Source organism: Mauremys mutica, chromosome 1 (genome assembly GCF_020497125.1).
Source record: "Mauremys mutica isolate MM-2020 ecotype Southern chromosome 1, ASM2049712v1, whole genome shotgun sequence".
Classification (NCBI taxonomy): domain Eukaryota; kingdom Metazoa; phylum Chordata; order Testudines; family Geoemydidae; genus Mauremys; species Mauremys mutica.
Window position 1 is genome coordinate 49459697 of NC_059072.1, and position 25000 is coordinate 49484696.

A 25000-nucleotide genomic window follows, 5' to 3' on the forward strand; every position below is an offset into this window, starting at 1 on the left:
TATGCAGTCACCTTTCTAAAAACGATAAAGAAAACATTTCATAAATATAACAATACAATAATGGATCTCTTCAATTTGTCTAATGTGTATTTTCTCCTTCATTTGATGTAAATGTACATGCTAACTTCAGTTGCATAGTTCCATTATAATTCAATTTCAACCTCTGGAATTTCAAATTCATTTAAAGTTATAGCATTTCAAAAGCTAAAATGGGATCAGCTTTAAATCCAAGTGTGACAGAGATTGTTTTAACAAAATGTTTCACTTGCATATCAGTGGTGTTTGATTTATTTTGCATCAAGCTTTTTATGTTTAAACACTGACAGGAGTTTAAATACAAAATGTTAGCTGTCACTATTCATTTAGCTGATTATGTCAGATGCCTTAGTTTTGAGAGATCGTGGCACTGTCACCAAAAGAAACAACATTCTGACAAGTTCAAAGAATGCCTTCTTGAGGTCATAATTTTGTAGCCATGCTGCCTAGTCAAAGACAAAGAAATAGACAATACATACTACCTAAGAAAGAGCATAATTTTATATATCACTGTGCAGCTGCAAGACAAAAAATCATATGAAGTTCTATACTGCACTGCGTATCATTAAACAAACAGTTTCTTCTCATGCTTTTATTTTTATTACCCTTTCCATGATATTTGGTCAATATTCTTTGTAGACTTTTAAATGTGCTCACATGTTTCTGATAATAAATGTAATCTCTCCGGTTGGCAAGCTGGTCTATCTTCTATAGAATGATTTTTTCCCAACACTAACAATTCTGTCTCTACAGAGGAAAACATTACCCGTCTTTGTACTGTAGATTGTGTTTTGTTTGCTGGCGTCTGCTGCATGCAGGTTAAAGAACACTTGTCTGCTGGCTGGAATGTTATATTGTAAAGCTTTTGGTTTAAGCTCTAAAAGTCAAATCCATCTACACTCAAACTGACTTAGGACCAATGGAATGATAATTAATTTTGCAGACAAAATACAGTGAAGTTTTGTCATATGTTATTACATTCTGACATTTATAAGACAGTAATGAAGAACTACTATTAAATGCTTTTAGTGATCTTCTGAGCTCCTCACTTAGTGACCAGAAAAATGGTTAGCTTCTGTCAACACCTGTTTTATAGTAAAATTCCAAAATTTTCATAAACATTTTTGGCACTCTTTTAATCTCTTCTCTTCGATGTCTAGTATTTTGTTTAACTCTTGTTGTCTTCTTTGCAGTTATGTAATAATCTTTTCTCATCTGCCTTTACATTTTGAGCTAAAAGCAGTTGTTTTTGCAGAATAGTCAGTAGAACTGATTGTGTGCACATGAACAATTGTAATCTAACACCATTTCATCAAGACTGAAAATTGCTCCATAAAATATAAACTATGGTTTGGTGTCCAGAGTTAAAGGATATCAAAGGAAAGATATGATATTATGTTTCCAAATATGTATAGCATAAATGTTACAAATATTATTCATCGGTTCCACTGCATGCAAAGTCTAACTTCTTTCAGCATCTGAATAGCTCAACAAAAACAAGAAAGATAATTATCTTAAATTACTTTAAAGATGAAAACACTGAATACTGGATAACAAAAATGAAGGTGTAAAAACCTTTCATCACTATCAGTCATTTACTGTAAGTTATTCTTCACTTCACCCCAAATCCTTTCCATTATTACAAAAGTGAAGCAAAGCCACTGTGTTTTCTGTCTTAATCCTCCTTCTCAGATGCCTCTGCACAGCTGTTTTTTTTTTTAAACCCACAAGCTTCTAGGTGAACTGTGTTCGGAGCACAAGAAGTTAGAGTTCAGTTCATAAACCAGGAGCTCTTCAAACTTGTCATAAGCATATTATAGAACTACACACTACTGGTTGGGGTAGTGTGCTCTATCAATATTTCATTTTAGTACAGTATACTTGCATTAACTCTATTAACACAGGTATCATACTGTTTCCAGTCAGAGAACCTACAATGTTGTAACGAAGATTACACTAAGAGCAAGGCCTTGATAACTACAGCCATTAGTCCTGTCATCCCCTATAAAGTTAATGGGTTGGAAAAATGGTCAATCTTTGGACTAAAAGTTGATATTTAATTGAAATAAAATGTTTTTTAATTGTAATGGGGATTTTGCATTAGTGTGAACATGGAAAGGTACTAAGGGAGCTAATGCCAGGTTACATATTGATTCACATTTTAATACTAATGCAAAATGTTTGACTATTTCAATTTCATAAACAACTGCATCTGTGCCTCAATTAGAATTTCTTATTTGTTTTAGAAGAGCAAAAGTTATAATTTAATGGAAAAATAAAATAAATTGTTCTCCAATGTTTTTTCTCGTGGTGTATGGGCTGAAATGATGGAACTGCTGTAAACTCTGATTGGCTCTACACAAGAATGATCAGGAAGCTATGAGTCTCTTCCACATCTTCCAGGAGCAATTGTAACCCAGCACTACACAGTGTTAATTAAAATAGTTTTAGTGACTGTGGATTATAACAAGAGACCTAACAGAAGGACTGTGAAAGGGGTGCCCAAGAATTAACATCACTATAACCTAGAAGGATGGAAGTATTTATAAAAATTAGTTTTTCCTGGAGAGGAAAAGGCTTGAGTTGAGTTGAGTTGCCTAAAATTCTTAGTATCAATAATGCTTACAACAATATGTGCAGTATATAGTTACTTTTCTCATGGAATCACTAACAGTAGTTTAAAAAAATCCTTCACAATGAGTAACTTCTTTAATCTACAAACAGATACGGTATATAGCAAAATCATTTTTATATAATAGCACAAAATGCTTTTGAAATTACACTGTAAAGTATTCATAAATAGTCATTCACCATGAGTGAGAGAAAATATAAAGTAAGCTTTAGAAGTTAATAACAGTTATTTCCCTGAAACTGCAAAACCGTAAGAAAAATGGAGGAAGGAGTTAAAATACATTGCAAAAATTATCACTGTAATTCTGCTATAAAGTTATTATGATACTGAGTTCTTGTGGTTTGTTGTTAAGGTGCTTTTGCTATATACCCTGTAGTCTACCATTTGTAAACACATCTTTTTGATGTTTCTGCCAACATCCCAGCAACAAAGCAGTGCAATTTCAAATGAGCTAATTAACTTAATTGTTGATGAAGCATGAAACAGTTCATTCACCCTGTTAGCTGCACCATGACAACGTAAGAGTCTCAGCCCATGAAGTTACTCATCTATATAAAGCTATCTGTAGTTTCTATTAAGATCGGTTGCATGCCAAAAACAATATGGTTATTCTGACAAAACCCGGTCCACACTGTAAACAATACAAGTAGTGGCTCAGCATTTCTGTGGCAAATACCCTGGAACATAGAATTGCCAAGAAATTGATAAAATGGAAAAAAAAACTATTCCACTTTTAAGCTGTTAGAGAGCTACTTAATCTATTTTCTAAACATTTAGACTTAGGCAGCTATTTTGAAAACTAACAACAGCAACTGGAAAGTTTTTTTCATTAATGATTAATACTGAAAGGTGTAAACCCGCCCCTTCAAGTGTTTTTAGTTGTATGCATCTTATGCACATGTAAGAGAAAAGGCTAAAGTTACCAAAGAAGGGTTAAATGGCCACATCTGGTACATTAAAATGGTGTGTGCATTGTTATATATTGCACACACATAAATCCTGTATGCACACAGATGCACACATTATATGTACCTATATGCTTTACTCAAACTATCAGAATTTACAATGTATTTTTACATACTTTTGCTATCAAACATAAAACCAAAGCATCTCTTCAAATTTTCCAAGACTCCATTTCAATAAAGGGATAATAATAGGATTAAACACTGTGTGTTTGAAAGGCCTGCAAAAGTGTTCTACATGAAAGAAAGGATAACAATTTGACTGTCTGCAGATGGCCTTGATTATCCAGTTGCTCGGACTGTACACATGAACTCTGATATGCTTTACAGTAGAACTTTCCTAGCCATCTTTATTGTTCCTTAGTCTTAAACAGCCCCTTTATCCAATGAATAAAAATCAACCTACTTTAAAAACTGTCCAAAATCTTCACAAATGCTTTCACAGCCAGGCCATTTGCAAACTCCATGGCCATAGAGAGTATGAGAGGCCCCAGTCTCCTCGTGTGACGAGCTGTAGCAAAAGAATACGGCATCAGATTAATCTCAAAAGCCATAATCGTTGGAGGCTGCTAGCGCCTGTCAGGTTACGATCAGTGACAAACAGGTCAAAACAGGTCAATTCAGCTCAGAGCAGTCAGAAAAATTTAATCGTTCTATTGAATAGTTCAACTGCCAAGGCTAGATGATGTTCCAATTAGAGAAGAAATAGAGCCAAAGATGACTGTTAATAAAGGATGAAAAAATAAGATGACTGTATAATATCATATGCTAATTCTGCCATATGACCTCAGCGTAACATTTTACCTATAAATAAAAAATACACTCAGAAATGATCAATTCTGAAAAGAAATATTTAAGATGGACAGCAGGAACTTATGAATAATGTGACTGTTACTGTACAATCTTTTATATTTTCTGGGGGTTTATATATTAAGGTGACTTACATTAATAAATATTTCCCTTTACAATCATTGTTTCCATTAGCAGCTCTAGGATTCATGAAAACAAGCCCATATTCCATTTCATTTTTTATAAAAGTCTGCAATAGTTTTAGCCTTATGGAATCAAAGAGGTTTTATTTCTTTTCCCCTCACAGAGATGAGTATTAGCTACAGATTCCAAAGGAATACACCAACTTCTCCAACATATAATCATCACATTACTCTTAATTAAAGTAACAGCATAAAAGTATCCAGAGATGTTCCATTTTTGAAATAATAAAGTTAGCAGAAAACTGCTCTGATACTCAAATGAAGACCCTGGACATTATCAAAGTATAGTCTCCTATTTTAAATGTTACAATAATGAATGGGGATGTTTCTTTAAAATACAATTGTTTACTATTTAGAATTTGTTATAGCCAAGTTTAAATTTACCTTACATAAGAGATCATCAGTATCAGTCTTTTTAAGTGCTGAAAGGTAACAAGGAGGAGCCAAAAATATCTGTACACTGAGCCTGAAAAGGCATATTTATAATATTAACACTTAAGAGCCAAATTCTGCTGTGTTACAATGTCACAATTTACAGTAACTACTGGAATGATTCCATGAATTAAGTTAATGGAATTACTTCAGTGCACACAAATGTAAAATTTGGCCTTTAGTGTTATTTCTTCTTTAGTGCTTTCCTCAAAAGTTTCAAATATATATTTTTTAAAACAGCACAAATTTAACTATGCAGTAGTGTGTATGGACTCTTTAAGCCGAATTACATCTTCAATCTGTTAGATATCCTGCTTACACTTTCTGTGACTAGACTGATTTAATACTGTAGGCCTCAATATGGCTTCTAATTCTGTGAATGTAGTTGTTTGCCAGCAAAGCATCTACAAATCTGCATCTACAAATACCAGCCAGCACATGCAAATTACCAGTAGGATGTCTAACTGGCACCAGTAGTACCAAAAGTTCACTGTGGGTGCAAAACTGAAGACACATTTTTTTTTAAAAGAATATCTGGGTTGGAAGGGACCTCAGAAGGTCATTTAGTCCAACCCCCTGTTTAAAGTAGGACCAATCCCCAGACAGATTTTTGCCCCAGATCCCTAAATGGCCCCCTTAAGGATTGAACTCATAACCTTGGGTTTAGCAGGCCAATGCTGAAACCACGGAGCTATCCCTCCCCCCTATTTGAGTTTGTGTACTCAAAGTTGCACTTGTAAAATTAAAGGTGTTTGGTGAAAATCATGCTAACCGATTTAACATACTGGAAAAATTATGATTATTTAATCAACCTTCAATATTCTGTATTTTTTCTGATTTTTAGTAAAGAAACGTATGATTTCAAATAATACAACTCATGATGTGAAATAACGATGTCTGTCTTTATTGTATGATCATAACTGTAACAAAAGCAAAGTTTTATGTCAGATGATAAGCACAGTAGGAATCTCATCAGAATTACCTGTCTCGCCTTGCATTTAGAACTGAAGACTGTCCATTCACTATGGAATGATGAGTTATTGGTGGTGATGCTTTGGAAGTGGTGGAGGAGGTAGTAGAAGAGGAATTGTTAGTAGAGAGGTCTAGCCCTCCATGTTTAATGCCATTGTCTTCCATACTGTGAACTCCAGTCACTTCTTTCCATAACTGCTGAATCTCAGCAGGACTTAAGCCAGCTATAAAATGAAAGAGAGCCCCACTAATATAACAAAGTAAGAGTTTCATATAATGATCTCAGTGTTATTAATGGATTAATGCCAACAATAAAGGTGATGCTGTTTTTCCAGCACAATCGACATGTAGTAAAACAATTTCATTTTTCCTCTATCGGCACCCAATTAATTTAGCTGCTTTTCTCTTGTGCTACAAACAGTCAATTAAAAAAAGGTCACCAATTTTAATATTATTATGCTTCTTCTTAAAACACTTGTTCAAGGATCAAAGAGGGCAAACTACAAAGACTAACTGGTAACTCCTGTTTGAAAAACAACTATTAAAGTAAGTTTTAAAGGAGATTTTCACTGTCTATAGAATCAATTTCTTGTTACACAGACATGATTCAATGGATTCAAAGTTCACTTAGCTCTTCAGAAGTACTGCTTAACTAACAATGAAATGGAAATAGAAAAATATATCTGATTGCACTAAGAATGAAAGCATTAATTTTCTTTTTAAACGAAAATCAAATCAAACTCATGCGACCAAACTGAAATCAATGGGATTGCAACAGGTTTAAAGTTAGGGCAGAATCTGGCCCACTAACTTCAATCAGCGAAGACAAACTTTAATAGTTTCAGCCATCTATTAACTAGCACTGTTTAATTAACAAAATTTACCTAGTTTAAAATGTAGCTTGAACAACCAATTCTTTGGATGAATAATCACTCTAACAAGCAACACAGGATCAGATACTGGTGACTGCTCAAGTTGCTCTGTTTCCTCAGTCAGCCAAAAAGGCAGTAGAACTGGTCTCTTGAAGATTCACTCTGAATGGATGAATCCCCAAGTAATGTAGTGTCATCATGGCAGTTCTTTTGCTAGCCTTTCTCCCTACTCTGTTATGGGAAGGAGTCTGGAGTGCCTCACTAGGAGAAAGGGGTGTCCCTATGCCTCAGCTTCACCAGTCTCTCTTAGGGTCATTGGCATAATTCAGAGAAACTTTGAGGCTTCTCTAATATATGACTGGGACTGTCCTAGACCCGGATTAACCCCATTATTGGAGAGTTGTAAAGATGGCTTAAAGCCACTGTTGTCTTTTCCCCCAGTTGTGAGTCATGCTGAGCATAGTAGGAATACAGCCTGAGATAAGGACCAACATCTCTTATATGTTGCATTTATACATTTGCGGTCAGGACTGTGTGACTACAGTGTCTGTGTTTGTCCCATAAAAGTTATAGATAAGAGAGAGTGTTGTCAAGTATTGTCCTTCATTCATACATTTTGCAAGAAAGTACAGAAATTTCCATCACAATTTGTTGTTGGCTTGCAGGAAAGGACTGCAAAATACGGGTAACAAGAAGAATATGATCACTTTCTCCTCCCACGCCCATCTGCATCTGACTTAGGAAGTTGTGACAATTCTTCCCAGATGTAAACTTTGCCACAGTTATCTGTTGATTTTGTCACCACCAGACAGGATTGCCTTTGAAGACGACTCCAACACGCGTAGAACAGAATGAGAAGTCTCATTAACTCAGCAGAGATTTTTATGCTACACTTTGTTATCACACCCACGCTTTGTAGCTTGCACTGCCTACCAATTTATTTCTGGGTATTTGTTTTTTCATTCAGCTGAACGGGTGGATTTGATCTATATAGACTGGCTTGGTTTGGGTCATGGCTATCATAACTACCTCTCTTTTATGTATCATCTCAACAACTGAAATCAACTAAAACACTCTTGCTCACAGTAACTAGAGTTGCATGGTGGAAAGGAAAGGTGTTCTCAGTGGGTGGCCTTTAACTCTGGATTTAGCTTCTCCCCCATTGTTCTGACAAAGCTCAGTTTATTGACCTTCAGAGAACGATGAAAGGTTCATCTCTTCGTTCAGGCTTTTCATGGAGCGGGTGGCTTTAATGGGTGAATGAGATTCCTTTTTAGGAGATAAAGAGATGTTTTTATTGACTTTTTAGCAAGTTTTCTCTCTTGTTAGCTAATATTTTATATTGAATGTACATGAGCTCACATTGCTAAAAATTGGTGCAATTTAAAACCCACTGAAAAATAAAATAAACAACTATCTTATTAGGAAGCATGCAAAGCCATGGAAGCCAAAGACTGCACACTTTGCTAGTTATTCACAGAAATATCTTGTTGTCCAGATAGCCTGGAAACCAACTGGATGGAAGTTGAGATCTTACTTTTTATTCCATTATTCTGTATGATAATTGCTATATTTACTTCTTCTCTACCTTAGATACTAACATAGAGTGGTGACCTGGGTTAATTACAAAGTGGGGGGGAAAAAAGGTTGATTTGAGATGAACGACTCAAAAATTGGAGTTTATACGGTTTGTATAGCAAGGAAGTCAGACTTACTATTTTTGCTGAATCAGGCCTATGGGTAACTGGAGACAACATGACAATGGTAGCAATAGTTGTAACTGTTTCTAATGAAGTTAAGTAATTACTACACAGTTTATATAAAGTAGTTTGCAGCAACTCTGCAAATAATAAATGTAATTACTGTAAAAAGTAGTCAACTGTTAATATGATGATCACAGATCAAATCAAACAGTGATGGAGTCAGTTTGGAGAGGGGAGAAAAATGATATATTAAACCCTCTTAAACATTTCCCTTTCTCTTGCAGCATTATCTCTCTGTCCTAATTTTTTATTGTTGTTTTTTTAAGATAAAAACTTTTTAAAAAAAAAAATTAGAATGAAAATGTCTTCTCCATTCTCAGCAGCAAGGAAATTTGATGGGAGCAGCAGGTGGATGACCTTTCCTTGGTCATGAGGGGAGAATATAAGATTGGCTGTGCGGGGATAGTTTCTCCTTCCTGTTGTCCCTCCCCCATTCCAAGCACAAAAAAACATGCCTGTGAAGGGGACAGCTTTCGCTAACTCCTTCTACCACTCATTGGCCTAATCAGTGGGGTAGGGGGAGAGATCGAGTGAACTGACTGGTTCTTATGTGCCACCCTTTGTTTAACACTTTCCTGGGCTCACACTCCCTGCTCTATAGCTAAGGTGTGGTTTGAGCCGCTTTTCCAGTAAATTTTGGGTCTGCCGATATTGCTTGGGTTTTGGGGAACCCAAATTTCTGGCTCTGGGGATATTTAGCAAAGTATCCTTGAGCTTCTTTGTTTCATTTGCCTCTTTCACAGCACCATTTATGTTAAAAGGAGAAAGGACAGGAATGTAAAAGTAAGGAAGTTAATAGGGCATGAAGTCACTTAATACTGTACTGGACTCAAAAGAATGCTTGGTATTTTGAAAAGAGTTTAGATAAGTCTTTTTCTTTGCTTTCCTCCACTCTCTTTTTTATTTATTTAGTTCTTAGTGATTTTAAAATCTATCCCTGTGACTATGTTTAATTCTCCTACATGGCTTGATCAGCAGTAAGTTTTATATATATTATTGATATTAAATTCTTCTGCATTTATCTAGCATCTGTGTAGCATGATATAGAAGTTTCTCATTGTGAGATACAGTTTATTAGGCATTCAATAGTGGAGAGATTGTATCTTGTTACAAGGTTAATGCTAAAATTACACCTCCTTTTTAACAGCTTATTTGTTGCACCTGAACGTCTAGAAAATGTTATAAATGTTCTAGTTGTGACAAGGTAGAAGTTATACTTCAACATAAGTACTATTTTTCAGGGGCAAGCATCACAGCATTTTGAATCTGCTGCCCCCTCACAGTTAAATTTAGGAAGTTGTTCAATTTAGGCCTAGTGAATGGAAAAACCATGTTTGGTTTATGCAACTGTCATTGACAATCTGCATTTTAAAAGGATATTTTCTGATCTTTTTGAGTTATAAACAAGAACCTCCTTGTGTCTTTCAGATATGCTAGTCATTCATTCAGTTTATCACATCTATATAGAAGAGTTTGTATTATCCAAATGGAAACAAACGTCTTTATATTGACAAGTTAGGGATTTAAGTGCAGAACTATTCACCAGCCCCATATTCAACCACTGCACATGAATAGTGGTTTCTTAGACATCAGAATTACACAGAGGCCCAATAATCTTTGGAAGAATTTTGTGGATGTGTAAGACATCTGGAATTTCAAATATAGTAATTGAGGATTCCCATATGTATAAGGGGTAGAGTCCTTTCTGTATCACAGGTAATTATTCATTTGACATACAAAATGTCTTTCTACTGCATTCCACATATACTCTTTCTCTTCCAGTAAGTTTTAGTGCTGAGAGTTTTATTCTGCACCACCACAGAAAATATATGACATGGGACTTTGTTAAGTGTGGACATCTTTATTTTCATAAGGACAATAAGAGAGAAGACTGATCCTCTTTCCATATCCACTAACTCTAAGCCGGGGCAGGAAGAACTCCCAGGTTCAAGGTAATAGTATGATGATGTTTTATATGGTTGACTGCTATGTGGGCCTGTCTCATCTGACTGACAATTGATTATTTTTGATTTCATTACTCAAGTTAGACTGTAGTTTAGGCACATCCTTGTCTAAGGGCCAGTATGTAGCTGCACTGTCTCAGGAGAAGCCCAGGGAAATAACTTGGATTAAGAGTCACAATTCCTAATCTTCTCCACTCTTTGCTCCAAAGAGGGAAATAATCTGCTACAGCCCTTTCCAAAGTGCAGAGTCTTTCTTTCCATCCTTTCTAGCTTCTACTCTGCTGACCAGCACATTGAAGGTGTGCACAGAGTTAAGGCTCTGCCCATTCTCTGCCTCTTTGTGCCTACCTAAATCTAGTCCCATATTTATTTTTAAAACCACAGTTTCCTTATTTTCTTTATTAAAATATATTTCTGCATTTTCTTTCTCCATCCTTTTTCTGCCCTGCACCTTATAAAATGGATAGCAGAGCTAAAAGAGAAAAGGAGCGTCCTTGACCAGTATCTGCTCTGATTCAAATGCACAGAACAGATGCAAACCAAAGAGGTTTACTTAATTTAGATGATAAAATTACAGAAATATTTTAAATGCGGATATTTTCCCCTAATATTTTAACTCTTTAGTAGCTTTTTTCATTGTTAGTTCAGTTACAGCAAATCCTTCTAGGAAGCCATACTCAGGGGGAATTAGGAATTAAGGCACAATTTAATAGTTCTGCTAAAACAACTATTAAAAGAAAAAACACCAATTAATATAAATTATTTTATATTTGTTTTTCTATTAGAAACATGTGAATGACTGTTGTGGTAGACTGTTGTCAGGAATGGTCTAGATAATATTTAGTCCTGTCATGACTGCAGGGGACTGGACTAGATGACCTCTTCAGGTCCCTTCCAGTCCTATGATTCTATGTATGACTATCATTGTAATTGGGTACGAGTTCTGAGAGAAATCTAGGGGGATCACTCAATGTTACGGAAAACCCGAGGAATTCCTCTTGCAACACATGGCATAAGAGAGGAATGCAGAAAGTAAAGCTGCTCAGAGAGACATTTCACTTCAAGTATTTTTTCCCCCTTCTAATCTCATGTTGCTTTATGGAAAAGGAAATCAGTATTGCCAAACTGAAACATTCAAAAATCATAAGTCAGGATCATCAAAATCATGAGATTTAATATAATAGTAAATTTGGGGTTATTTTTGTTTCTGTTTTGGAGCCTTTACAGAGTGCTTGGGTCACATTTTCAAGCATCTATCTGTAACCACACAGGCTAGAAATTTACCTTTTTTTTTTAAATGAAAGCTGAGATTCTCATGTAATTAAAGTTTAACTAGGAAATGCCTGTTCGTTGAACCCAAAATGTCTCACAAAAGTGAGTTGTGTTCAACAAACTTGTGCCAAATCTCAGGCAGGGTTCTGATGGAACCCTGTCAGTTTGCCTGATGGAATGCTGTGCAGCCCCGCCATATGGTCTGCTTCAGTTCCAGGGACCTCAGGCTTGTGGAGTCTACAGCTCTGGGGAAGCCCCACCATGCTGGAATTTCCAGACTCCCTGATATGGAGCTGGGAGACTGAAAACGCTGGGAGACCTGCCTGGAGCTGGGGCTCTCAGGTCTTCCAGACTCCCAGTTCCTTGGCTGGAAATCCAGAAGCCTTGGGAGCCCCAGTCCCTTGCCTGGGACCACTTTCTCTCTGGTCCTGTTCCTTCTCTCCATGAGCCTCTGCTCTTCCTAACTAGCTCCCCTGAGGAGCCTCTCTCCTCAGGACCTTGCTCTGTTCTGGGGCCCCCTGACTGAACACTCACAAACCTTTATTATGCTCAAGTGCTCCTTACCTAATTAACTGCCACCCACCTACTTAGACAATTAACTATCCACAGGTGGATCTGGGTTGGTTCATTCTCCTTAGCAGAGCTGTCACAGGTAGGCTGGACCTCAAGTAGACCCCCTCAAGGCCAGCACTCTGCGACATGGAGGTTTAAGTAAAATGCCAAATGGCCAAAACACAAGATTCATATTAAAACTGTGACAGCTGGCAATGCTGGGACACTATATTTAAGTTGTCACTTATCCCACATTGTTTCGTCCCCATTTTGTTTGTATGAAGTACACTCCCCCTGCACTCATCTAACTTCCAAGTCTCAAGTCTTGCAATCTGTACCTGATGAATGAACCCTTATGTCCACGTAGAGTCTCATATAAATCAAGCAAACTCTACTTGGACGCAGCCCATAGAGAACTCATTGAAAGATTGGGGTCCTAAAGAGCAGATATTATATAATTTACATGAAAGAGACCTCTAACTTATATCTGTTCTGTAATGTAAGTAAAAACTAAACTAAAGTTATGTGCCACATAGGTGATGGCAGAATAGAGTTCTTAACATGTAAAATCTTTGGCATTCCCACAGTATTTATTCCTCAGTAAATTTACCTTTCATAAATCTGAGTCTCCCCTTTCTCCTAAATGACTAAATACTGAATCATTAATAAACAGTAACTCCCCACTTAACGTCCTCTCGCTTAACGTTGTTTCGATCTTAGGTCCCTGCTTAATTACAGAACATGCTCCATTAAAAGTTGTGCAATGCTTTGCTATAATGTCGTCTGGCTGGCTGCTTTGTCCTCATCTGGCAGCCCCCCATCAGCTCCCCTACGCGCCCCCCCCCACAGTGCCTCCCGCCTGCCAGCAGACCCCGCAGATCAGTGCCTTCCCCCGCCTCCTGCCCATGGCAATCAGCTGGCTTGAGGCATTCAGGAAGGATGGGGGAGGAGCGAGGACTCGGTGCGCAGGCCCCCCCTCCCCTGCCTCCTGAATGCCGCAAACCAGCTGATTGCCGTGGGCAGGAGGCAGGGGAGAGCCTGCCCGCCGAGTCTTCGCTCCTCCCCACTCCCTTCTGCCCCCTGAACTCTGCAAACCAGTTGATTGCCGTGGGCAGGAGGCAGGGGAGGGAGGTGGGAGCGAGGACGCAGCGTGCAGAGTAACGGGGGGGAAGAAAGGTGGGTTAAGGGTGGGGGCTTGGGTGAAGGGTTGGCAGCAGGCTGAGGGTTGAGCCCTCTGCCCCTGGTGTTTGCAGAGTAGGGGAAGCTGCCGCTGCTGCTGCACAACACACTTCTCGTAGCCTCCAGCACCTTCAGCCTCCTTGCCTGCCTCATTGTCTCCAGTGCCAGTGGGCTGTGCCTATGTGGGGTAAGACGGGGGTACCTCCCAACTATAGTACTGTACTGTATGGCAAAAAAAAATCCATGGAGCCTAATCCCCCCTATTTACATTCATTCTTATGGGGAAATTGGATTCGCTTAACATCGTTTCACTTAAAGTCGCATTTTTCAGGAACATACCTACAACGTTAAGTGAGGAGTTACTGGACTAGTGACAGTGGCTGAGGTTTTCCATTAACGTTTTACACTCAAAAATCTTGGTCCCAATGACAAAGGGTTAAAGATTGTTTTTCAAAACCATCCCCTTCTTGTAATTATATGCAAGTCACAGTTCTCCATTAGTGACATCACAATTTACTGACATGAAAATTATTGTTATATTTAAGTTTTTCAAAGGATGGTTAAGAAAAGGAATCCTGAGATATAAAGATCCACTCCAACAAATTCCAGCAAATAAGTCAATTTAGCATTACTACAATTTTTTTAATTACACAAAATGATTAAAAAAATTTAAATTAAGTTTGGAAACAGCCATTTTTATATCAATTGCCCACTATCTCTTGTATCTGTTCACTTATGTTAAATGAAGTGATTACATTCTCACTAAATCAGTTTTCTGTAGTTCCTCAGTGTAAATCAATGGTGCTTGAATTGTGTTGCCCTTAGAAAGTGTTTTCAGCATATAAGACTAATAAATATGCATTTTATACCTAAGAAAAAGCACTCAAAAGCAGTTTTCTCTAGTAAAAGAATGTAGTAAAATTCATCAGCCTCAAGAAAACTACATAGTACAATAATATTAACAATAATATTTTATTATTAAAGTATGGTTTAAATGCAATAAAAGGAAACTTCTGAAGTTCAGGTCAAAATGGAATGATTAAAAAAAAGTTGTGAATTAGAAATAAGTTAAATCATATGTTGTTTAGATACCTTGTGGCAGAGACTGGACAGGAAGAGCAGACTGGCCAGGTGGGATGGAAATGAGTCCCTGACGCTGAAGATTCAGCAGATGTTGTTGCTGCTGGAGCTGTTGCATCTGGAGGAGCTGCTGCTGGAAGACAAGCTGCTGGGCTGCCAATTGCTGCTGCTAGGAAAAAACAACAACAAACACAGCAGAGAATAAAGTCTGCAATGAAGGCTGCAAGAAGAAAATGTAAACTCCACTTGTTTCCCCTTTCATCTCAGCTATTAAATAATAATATTATTTACAGAATATTCAGACAGTGGAAGCATTTGAATTTTTCCATTATTTTTATTCCAAACTACTAAGTTGTTAGGGAAAAAAGGCAAAATACAATTAATAATACGCTGCAGAAAAGGGTCAAGAGAAACTAGGTAACAGCTGTTCAGAAATAAAAAAAAATCAGCTCATGGCAGATGATAACAAATATATCTATGCTAAAAGCGTAATTCTTTACAACAGTTTGTGATTCAACTGTTCCATTCAGTTTTTCCGACTGAATAAGTTCGGTCCGCAGTGGCCCATGAATGTGGTCTCCGGTGATCTATTAGTAAACTGGGATGTAGCCTTCATTTCACTGGCCTGTTAGCTCACTCTCTTCTCTTGTTGGAATATATTAAAACCAGCATCAGATTCAAGACAAAGAAGTGCCCTATTATAAGTAAAAGTATAACTTTAAATTTTGTGAGGCATTACAAGACAAACTGGAGTTTTTTAGACTCAGGGGGGTATAAGAAGGCAGTCACATGTCAGAGGAAGACAAGCTGCTATGGAAGACCTTTCCTTTTTAGTTTGGGGAAAAGAGAAACTTCTGATGCGCTCACTGGAAAACAGACTGCATAATGGAGCAAGTCATGTGGATTGCCCAGAGCCTCGGGAGAAATAAGGGAGCAATTTCTATTCCGTAGTTGATGGCTGTCTGAAATTCTATTCACAAATCCAAACAGAAACAAAGCCTCAGGAGGTCAGAACTGTTTCCTGTACGTTTGCATAATGGGCAGCTTGAAGACAACGTCTACGATACCTGCTGATCAATTTAACTACTTCAACATGTTTTGTTTGTATTATGTTTATATTTGATGCAGTTTGCTGACAAGCGCAAGCTAGGCCTGAGAAGCCAGCTTGTCAGGTTGATTTATGAGCACATCAAACTGTAACTTTCTCCTCGCCACTCCAAACCTACAGTAGCAGTTCATTAATCAGGGGCCTGCGACTTTGAAATCTGTGCTCCACCATTTTTTTTTAAACAATGGGCTAAATTTGCATGCTCTCTGAGCTGTACCACAGAGGAAAGTAAGGTTCCCTCACCAATTTAGATTCTCTGTGAATACAAGATAATCAGTACTTTGTCCACCACACAGTTTGCTCTTTGTATACTGTGATTCATTAGTGAACATTAGATGACAGCAGCACTGGGTTGTAATCCTCAAATCCCATACTCCCTCCCTCCCCCCTCAAAAAAAAGGGGGTGGGGAGGGGAGTGGCAGAATTCCACTGTCACTGTTATTAATCTCAGGAAAAAGACTACAAGAATACATCTTTGATAGGAAGAACCTCGTTATCAAAAAAGACATCAAACTTTTCTTGTCCCTTCTTTTCCCCTTCTCAATCCCAAACTATTATGTATCGGTGAGTTTCACAGATCTTACCTCTTTTGCTTGCTTTCCTGGATGCTGCTGTTGCTGCTGCTGTTGCTGCTGCTGCTGTTGCTGTTGTTGCTGCTGCTGCTGCTGTTGCTGCTGCTGTTGTTGCTGCTGCTGCTGCTGTTGCTGCTGCAAAAGCTGAAGATGTAACTGCTCTTGCTGTTTCTTGTAAAACTCTTGTAGTTGTTGCTGAATAAACCATTTTGACTTTAATAAATAAAGGCAAAAGTTTCAAGTATTATAAATCTCCTAAACTCCTCTAGATTGGCATATGGTAGAGTAGCCATTAAGATTCACCTCATAACAAAAATGTGTTTGATTTGAAGAGGCAGATCTACATACATTTTTTTTCCAAGGCGGCTCTGAAATTTTCCAATGCAGATTCCAAAATATCCTAAACAGAAGGGTATAGAAAATCTGTATTCTAACGGGAATGCAGTAGAGCCAAATTAACTCCCCAGATTATTACACCTACATTCCTCATATATCCAATATAACAAATTTCAAGCTGTACTCTACCACTTGCAAGAAGTCAGTTAGACCAAACAAATCGTCGATTTCTTAGGGAAAAAAATTAATTAATCTGTCAGCCTGTGCAGCAGGATGCCAGATTTGCAATTGAAGGTGAATTGCCTGTAATGATCATGATACTAGATATCAAAGTGTTTAAACATGAAAGAAATAAGATTAATAGACATTATTTTCTCTGTCATAATTAAGTATACACCCAAAAATATAGTTGAAATTGTAGTCCCATGTTGTACTGATGTACTGAGCACTGACACTGTCTTTATTCTAAGAATGAATTTTCAATGATTCTTGGTTTAGCTGCCAGGTTTTGTGCTAAGGGAAATGTAATTATCCCTCCTCTTTCTAATCTCTATTGGAACAAATTTTTGGAAGGAAAATAAATAAACAAAGGAATTACTTTCACCTTTAATGAAACAAGCTGGTAAGTTCAAATTTCATAACCACATTCCACTTATATGACTAAAGGGAGTACTAAAGTGTTATGAATTTTAAAGTAACAATTATCTACAAGTCTATTTACACTTCCTTTGGCAAGTCTACAATTCAAATGTGCCTAAGCACTTGAAAATTTAAATACTGATTTGCTCAGTGTTCATAACGCATCTGCCATTGCTGTTATTTTATACACAGCATTTAATGTTTCAAATTTGCCTGTAGACTGACACATTTTTGCAGTCACGGTAAGAAATCTGAAGACAAGGAAGTTGAACATTCATTTTTTTCATACTTTCTTGAGTAAAGAAATATGAAACACAAGAAAATCAGTCCCATGTAAGCATAGCTAATACCTAGGAACATTCCTTGGGTTATGGTAACAGTCCAAAGCAGGTAACCCACATTACCTGCTGTAACATAACTGCTTGCTGCTGTTGAAGAAGTGCTTGAAGCTGCTGTGGAGACAACACTTGCTGTTGGAGAATCTGCTGCATTTGCTGAGGGGTGATCACCTGGGGAGTCATCATGGCCACTGACACAGGCACCTGCACAGAGAAAGGAAGAGATCATCATCAAACACATTTTAGCTCATCTGCATCACAGCTGTATGTCTTCTTTTTTATTTTGTACCAAAGATGGACCATAATATTTATCAATGTAAAGTTCCACTCTCAGTAAAAATCTGTTATTTTAAGACCACAGTGCTGTGGCACTCTATTTCCAGAGGCATCAGATTTGATCAGACTCAAGCTTTATGTTTTACATCTCTTATGTATTACTGCAAGAGATTTAAACCTTGGCTAGCATAAATGTGTATTTAAAAATAAATGATCACATGGTAGGGCTCTCAACACTTCATAATCAATCATCTTATCAAGTGTCATAATGTTACGCACAGAAAAACCTATTGAGACTGTTTCAAAAGATATGACTAAAAAACATAAAAAATTAAGCATCTGAAAGCAATATAGCTACATCTTACACAATACAGATATATAGACTAGCAAAACATATGTACAATGCTTTGTTTTAAATATAAGAAAACCTTTCCTGTTAGGTTTCTTCTTTTAGTAAGTGTTGATTGTACCAGAAACACAACAGCACATATATATCCAGTGAAACAAGGGACATTATCCTAGAACCCCGGCCTCTCTGGACAAACTGTATTTTTTCAGGATTTCCTGACTTAAAACCCAAAGCTTGGAAATCTTCACATGAGCCAATTTAAAGTTTGTCCATTAAACTCTTAGAGAATGTTTTTGTTCAAGGTTCTTTTGTGGTTATCACTTTCTTTTCTGTGTGCTGTGTAATGAGAGTGCATGTGTACGTGCGTGTGTGTGTGTGTGTCAGAGAGAGAGAGAGAGAGAGAGAGAGAGAGAAGCAGACAGCAAGGGTGTGTGTTTGCGTGTGTGAGAGAAACCTTGTTTAAGAGCCTAAGATATGTGCTCAGCGTCTGCTGTATATGCACAGTCTGAAGGCGTTGCTTCAATTAACTAGTACATAATCAAAGAGCTTGTCACTGTGCCAAGTTTGCAACCTTTGAAAAAGCAATCACTTTCTTTTCTAGAAAAAACAATTCACTTTTACTGTAAATAAAAGCAATCATTAATACAAATATTGTTTTGCCACGTGTTCTCAGGACACTATGGTACTTTGCAAAACAGCAACTGTTACTATTATTAATAGATTGAATCCCAAATGTGTCTTAATGATCAATGCTTTCCTAACATATCTGGTAAAATAATCTATTCTTTGGAAGATGATGGCTATGTGCAAACCAAAACTTTTATATAAAAGAAAATGGAAATGGAATGAATATGATGTTCTGAACTTTGAGTTTATAAGAAAATACAGTGAAATTACTCCAATTCATCTAACAGTAAACAAAACATCATTGATTCACATTTACCATCACAGTAACTTTGATCTGAAAATGTTGAATGTTACACTTGATAAACTACAGTAATGTAATGTACAGAATTTGAATATAAATGTATTACTATGTGACTGTAAAAATGACCACAATAATAAAAAAGTCTAATATTCTTGTGTAGAGACCCTAGTTAAATAATTCTAATCAAAATATTTCAGAAATGCTTACTGTAAAATAAAAGTGGCAGAGACAAAAACAGAATCCAATACAATAAGTTATTTAGTAATGGTTATAAGTGTTGTGATGTTTGAAAATGATGCGTCTGTTTACAACATTGTTTGTTGTAAGCCTAGGAAGTCACAGAGAGAAGACAAACCAGTTTGAAAAAGTTTGGGGATGTACAAACTCAAATTCAACCCTGAGTTGATAGGAGTTTCAGCTATTTACTCCAGGTCTGAATTTGCCTTCTTTCAAGAATTTTGCTTCAGTGCTGCCATCTAACTGACATAAGTCAAACTGAAATGAAAAGGAAGAGAGAAAGGCAGGCCCTTTAACAATTAAACCACTAAATTAACCATTAAACCTCTGAGGAGTTTCTCTATCCATTAATATATTACCTATAAACCATACCACATGGGATAGGCCTTGCTACACTTGTGTTCCCTCTCTATGTCACATTTCTTCTTACATCTTCACCTGGACCAATAGAGATATATTGGCCCAGATTCTCAGGTTTTGTAAATCAGCACAGTACTGGTTTAAACTGCTAAGAATTTGACCCATAATATGAAGCAGAGGCATTTTGTGAGATAGATGTATTATGGAATATAGAACTGTCTATACCTGCCAGTTCACAATTTGCATTTGTTTGCTCATGTAGTGCATATCGTGAGTCTTGTTGGGGTTGTACTTGTTTGTGCTCCAAGTGACTAGCCAAACTTGCCTTGTTAATTCATTCCTTCATGCAAGTTCTCCCATTCCAATAGGTTTCTCTGTTTTTCAACTATATCTTTAGAAGTAAACAACCTAATTTGCCTTTTTTTTTTTACATCCTGGATAAAAACACGGAAGCAAAGAAAATGGCAAAAACTGTGCTAATTAAAATGTTTTGAGGGAAAATCCAAACATGCTTAATACTTGTAGCACCATATCCAGTGTACAACCGTTTACCTACAGCTAAGAAACAAGCCATTTTGAGAGCTATTGAATACCCATGAATTTTCATGGTAAATCTGCACAAAGTTATTACACATAGATGTTTCTGTAATTGTAATATATTGGTAAATTTCACAGTCTTTAATGATCCATAGACTTGCACTTCTATTGCTTTGGTGGGATGGTGCTACTGCACTGTCTAGGATTAAAGAACATTAGAAAACTAGCCCTTTTGGCCTTCAATTGTGTGTATGTTTGTTTGCTTTTCATATCTGTAGATTTTAGTGCTTCTGAGCTGGTTTTTAAAAAATTAAATGAAGGCAAATTTTAGCTTTATTCATACAACAGCCCTTGATACAACCAACTCACTGTCACCAAACCTCAAATACAAATGCCATCAGCCGGTGAAAAAAACACAATGTGAAGCACATCATATCTGTTTTACATCCACGACCCGTTTGTTATACGATGTCTTCCAGGTTTCTGAGTTATATGCAATACAGAGGAGGTTGTGGTATACCAAATAATTTCTATATGTTCTGTTCTTTCCAAAATTGCCTTTACAGCCACTGTACTACAGAAGACTAGCAAACTTGGAGCTCTGTGACTGTGGAAGCTACTGCTGCTTCAAATTTGAATCCATAATGACAACTTACGTGACTGCTTAGGCTTACTCTATTGTGAAGGAGTTTGAGTTTACTTCACTTATGTGTTGTCTTGCTATATATGGCAACCGAGATAATGAGAATGATGGTGGAGGATGTGCAGAGTGTTTCCACCATTGTCTGCATGCAAGTAAGCAGGTTCTACCTTGCTTGAGGAATTAAAAGTAAGGGGGTATATTTGGCCACAATATTTTATTTCCTTGCTGATGATTCGACAGAAGCCAGCCAAAGAGAGGTGCTGGGGTCCATAAGATCAAAAGATTCCCCTTTTCCTAGTGGTATTTGAGGGAGGGAGCCTCCTCCCTCCCCACCCCCTGCTTTCCCTGAAACAATGATTGGGGTTGATAGCAGTCCCTAATCCCTTCTCCCAATTTAAGATGGCTGTTTCTTCCAAATTACAATGGGGAAAAATGTGCTCTAAATACCATAATACCATCTCTCTTGCTCTGAAACGGACCACAAAGAAGCTACATAGGATACCTGTACAACCCAAACAATAAGAAGAGGGAAAACCCCAGAATGAGGAGTTGCATATGGTTAGGGATCTCCATAGCTACCAGTCACGAAGTTGACTTTTCCCTCTTGGTCAACGGACTGACCTGTCTCCTAAATAGGTGAGTCTTCTGCACATGGACCATACCTAGCTCTTTGGGTCTTACATGCCCCAAAAGGCCATGTAAATTGTTGGATACATAGTTGTAAAGAGTTTTTTGAGCTTTATGTTCTATGCATTTCTTGTTTTCTTGTATTAAATGAAGAATTTTCTTTTAAGTGCAGCTGAACATGTCTGAAGACACAAAAGCAGACAAGTTTCAAATTTATAAAGCACTGAAGGCAAGAAGATCTCTAAAAAACATTTTTATTAGCAGTTGTGGATGTATTCAGATAGGTATTTATGGGTACATACATAAATGTGGGAGTTATAAAGATGAAGATCTTACTGAAGGCAAGCAAATCTGCTTTTCCCCCACATCAATGTAATGGGAGAGCTGCAGGGGCTGGGTTTGTGTATTTAACACCACACTCCACTCCTGCATGGATAATTCAGGAGAACCTGCAGAGTACATGAGCAGGTAAAATATTTCACTACCATTTCTATGTACTAAATTGGCATGGGAATAAAGTTAAAAACTTACAAATTTCCTCAGGTGATTTACAAAAAGCAATATTCCTTGTGCCACAAATAGACTATCACAAGGCAGAATAACTGTCCAGCAGCCTTAATCTTTCACAGTTGTTTGAGAAGAAAGAGTTTTGATATCCTACATTTCCAATTTTTAAAAAAAAACAGCAACCTTATTTGATTCTGATAAAAAACTGATCTAGTTTGCAATGCAAAGGGATTTTTTTTTCTCCACATTTGTTTCCAGTTTAAAATAATAACAAAATAAAAACATAATATTTCCACTGTGCTTTTCGGCGAAGGATCTCCAAGTGATTTACAAATATTAAGATTCTCAAAACCATTGACTCTCAAAACTATTTCCAAGTTACAAAAGGAGAAATCAAATTTAAATAATTCACCCAAGGTCATATATCTTCATCAATGACTTAGATATTGGCATAGAAAGTATGCTTATTAAGTTTGCAGATGCTACCAAACTGAGAGGAATTGCAACTGCTTTGGAGGATAGGGTCATAATTCAAAATGATCTGGACAAATTGGAGAAATGGTCTGAGGTAAACAGGATGAAGTTTAACAAAGACAAATGCAAAGTGATCCTCTTAGGAAGGAACAATCAGTTTCACACATACAGAATGGGAAGAGACTGTCTAGGAAGGAGTACGGCAGATAGGGATCTAGGGATTATAGTGGACCATAAGCTAAATATGAGTCAACAGTGTGATGCTGTTGCAAAAAAAGCAAACATGATTCTGGGATGCATTAACAGGTGTGTTGTGAGCAAGACACGAGAAATCATTCTGCCGCTCTACTCTGCGCTGGTTAGGCCTCAACTGCAGTATTGTGTCCAGTTCTGGTCACCGTATTTCAAGAAAGATGCGGAGAAATTGGAGAGGGTCCAGAGAAGAGCAACAAGAATGATTAAAGGTCTTGAGAACATGACCTATGAAGGAAGGCTGAAAGAATTGGGTTTGGAAAAGAGAAGACTCATGATAGCAGTTTTCAGGTATCTAAAAGGGTGTCATAAGGAGGAGGGAGAAAACTTGTTCACCTTAGCCTCTAAGGATAGAAAAAGAAGCAATGGGCTTAAACTGCAGCAAAGGAGGTTTAGGTTGGACATTGGGAAAAAGTTCCTAACTGCCAGGGTGGTTAAACACTGGAATAAATTGCCTAGGGAGGCTGTGGAATCTCCATCTCCGGAGATATTTAAGAATAGGTTAGATAAATGTCTATCCGGAATGGTCTAGACAGTATTTGGTTCTGCCATGAGGGCAGGGGACTGGACTCGATGACCTCGCGAGGTCCCTTCTAGTCCTAGAATCTATGAATCTGCCATTTCAGTGGCAGAGCTGGGACTTGAACTTAGTTCTTATTTCCAGTCCCCAGCTCTAACCAGTAGCTAAATACACTCTCCCTACAGTTTAGTGAAAGGTTTAAAGGATAATATTTAACAAACTTCCCTTCCTCCCCGCTAAATATCACAATTTATACGTGCCTGATCCTGCAAACACTTTTGCATATACACAGGAGTAAAATTAGGCATCTGTGTAAGTGTTTGCAGGATCAGGCTCCTTAGCAGCAAACACATGTTAAACTCATTACCTTATTTTAAAAGAAGGATCTACTGCATGCACAAAACTCCCCCTTTCACTTTGGCTACATGTACAATGTCTATCATAATGATAACCTTTCACAATCTTCTTTTTTATAGTGTTAAAAAGAACTGACAATGAACTGAGTGGTATTTGTGAGCTTTTCATTAACTAGTGAACAGGAATATTTAAAGAGCCCCTACATAGATAGTACGTACAGCTTGATTTTATACAACCTTTTAGTAAGATAACATTAGTTAATGTTTCTGAAGTGTCTTTAAAATATAAATCACTATATACATAAGTACTAAGTATGATTATTTTCACATTAAAGCAATACTGGACGATGTTTAACTAAAAATATAAGTAAGTAACAAAAATACATCCCTTTAGTATCATGATTCATGTTTGCACGGTTTACAGTAGATTTTAATTAATTATTACTAATCTACCTACATTCTATTTAATATAAGAGAGTGTATTTTTGTTGTGTAATTATTGTTTGTATAACTTTACCTTTTCTGCTGTTTTTTTGTCAGATAATTCTCTGGTTACATGCAAACATATTAGGAAAGATTAAAGTAATTTCTATTTACAGTTAGTGGAAAACAAGCTGTTCATACTCCTGTTGTAGCAGAGATTATAGGTGATATATAATATGCTACACCATATGTTTGAAGGCCAAAAATGCAACTTCTAATCTCACTCTGGCTAATCAAGCTGCTCAGATTATTTTACATACATCTTTGGTTTAGGCCTTGACATGCCCTTGTTTTTCTTTCTTCTCAAAGCTAAAGTTCCTCTCTTTGATTAGCTGAAACATTTGCATGGTCACTACACATTTTTCATTTTATAAATCATTATGCATTAGCAGTCTTGATCGCCTAGCTTGACTAATCCTGATGAACTGAAATCACAGCTGAAGGTCAAACTCCATCCCACTGCACATTCATATTCAAACAAATCTGCACCATTGTTCATTAGACTCCTAAAATCATTGAAAAGAAGTTACTGAATATCTTACCCTTATTCCTTATGGTTTCCAAAACTTTATCTACAAAACGTTAATGCTTAACAGATGATAATAGCATAATGATGTCAAAATCAATACTGGGTTACTGTTGGAGTGCTTAATTTTATTGGAAGTTGTACAACCTAGATCTTAATCAATAACTGTGTACAATCAGAATATTTCCGTTGTTTCACCAGTGATTTGCTTAATCAACAGCTCT

At 37.0% G+C, this 25000-nt stretch overlaps 1 protein-coding gene across 1 annotated transcript in view; it reads right to left on the minus strand.

The window, feature by feature from the left end:
• FOXP2 (forkhead box P2) overlaps positions 1–25000 on the minus strand; it is a 616164-nt gene that overhangs the window by 53693 nt on the left and 537471 nt on the right. The window contains exons 7-12 of the mRNA XM_044981101.1: positions 17768–17905; positions 16741–16788; positions 16401–16586; positions 14721–14877; positions 6037–6250; positions 4037–4141 (exon numbers count right to left, since the gene is read on the minus strand). Coding sequence (XP_044837036.1) covers positions 4037–4141; positions 6037–6250; positions 14721–14877; positions 16401–16586; positions 16741–16788; positions 17768–17905 — 848 coding nt within the window. The remainder of the gene's footprint in view (positions 1–4036; positions 4142–6036; positions 6251–14720; positions 14878–16400; positions 16587–16740; positions 16789–17767; positions 17906–25000) is intronic.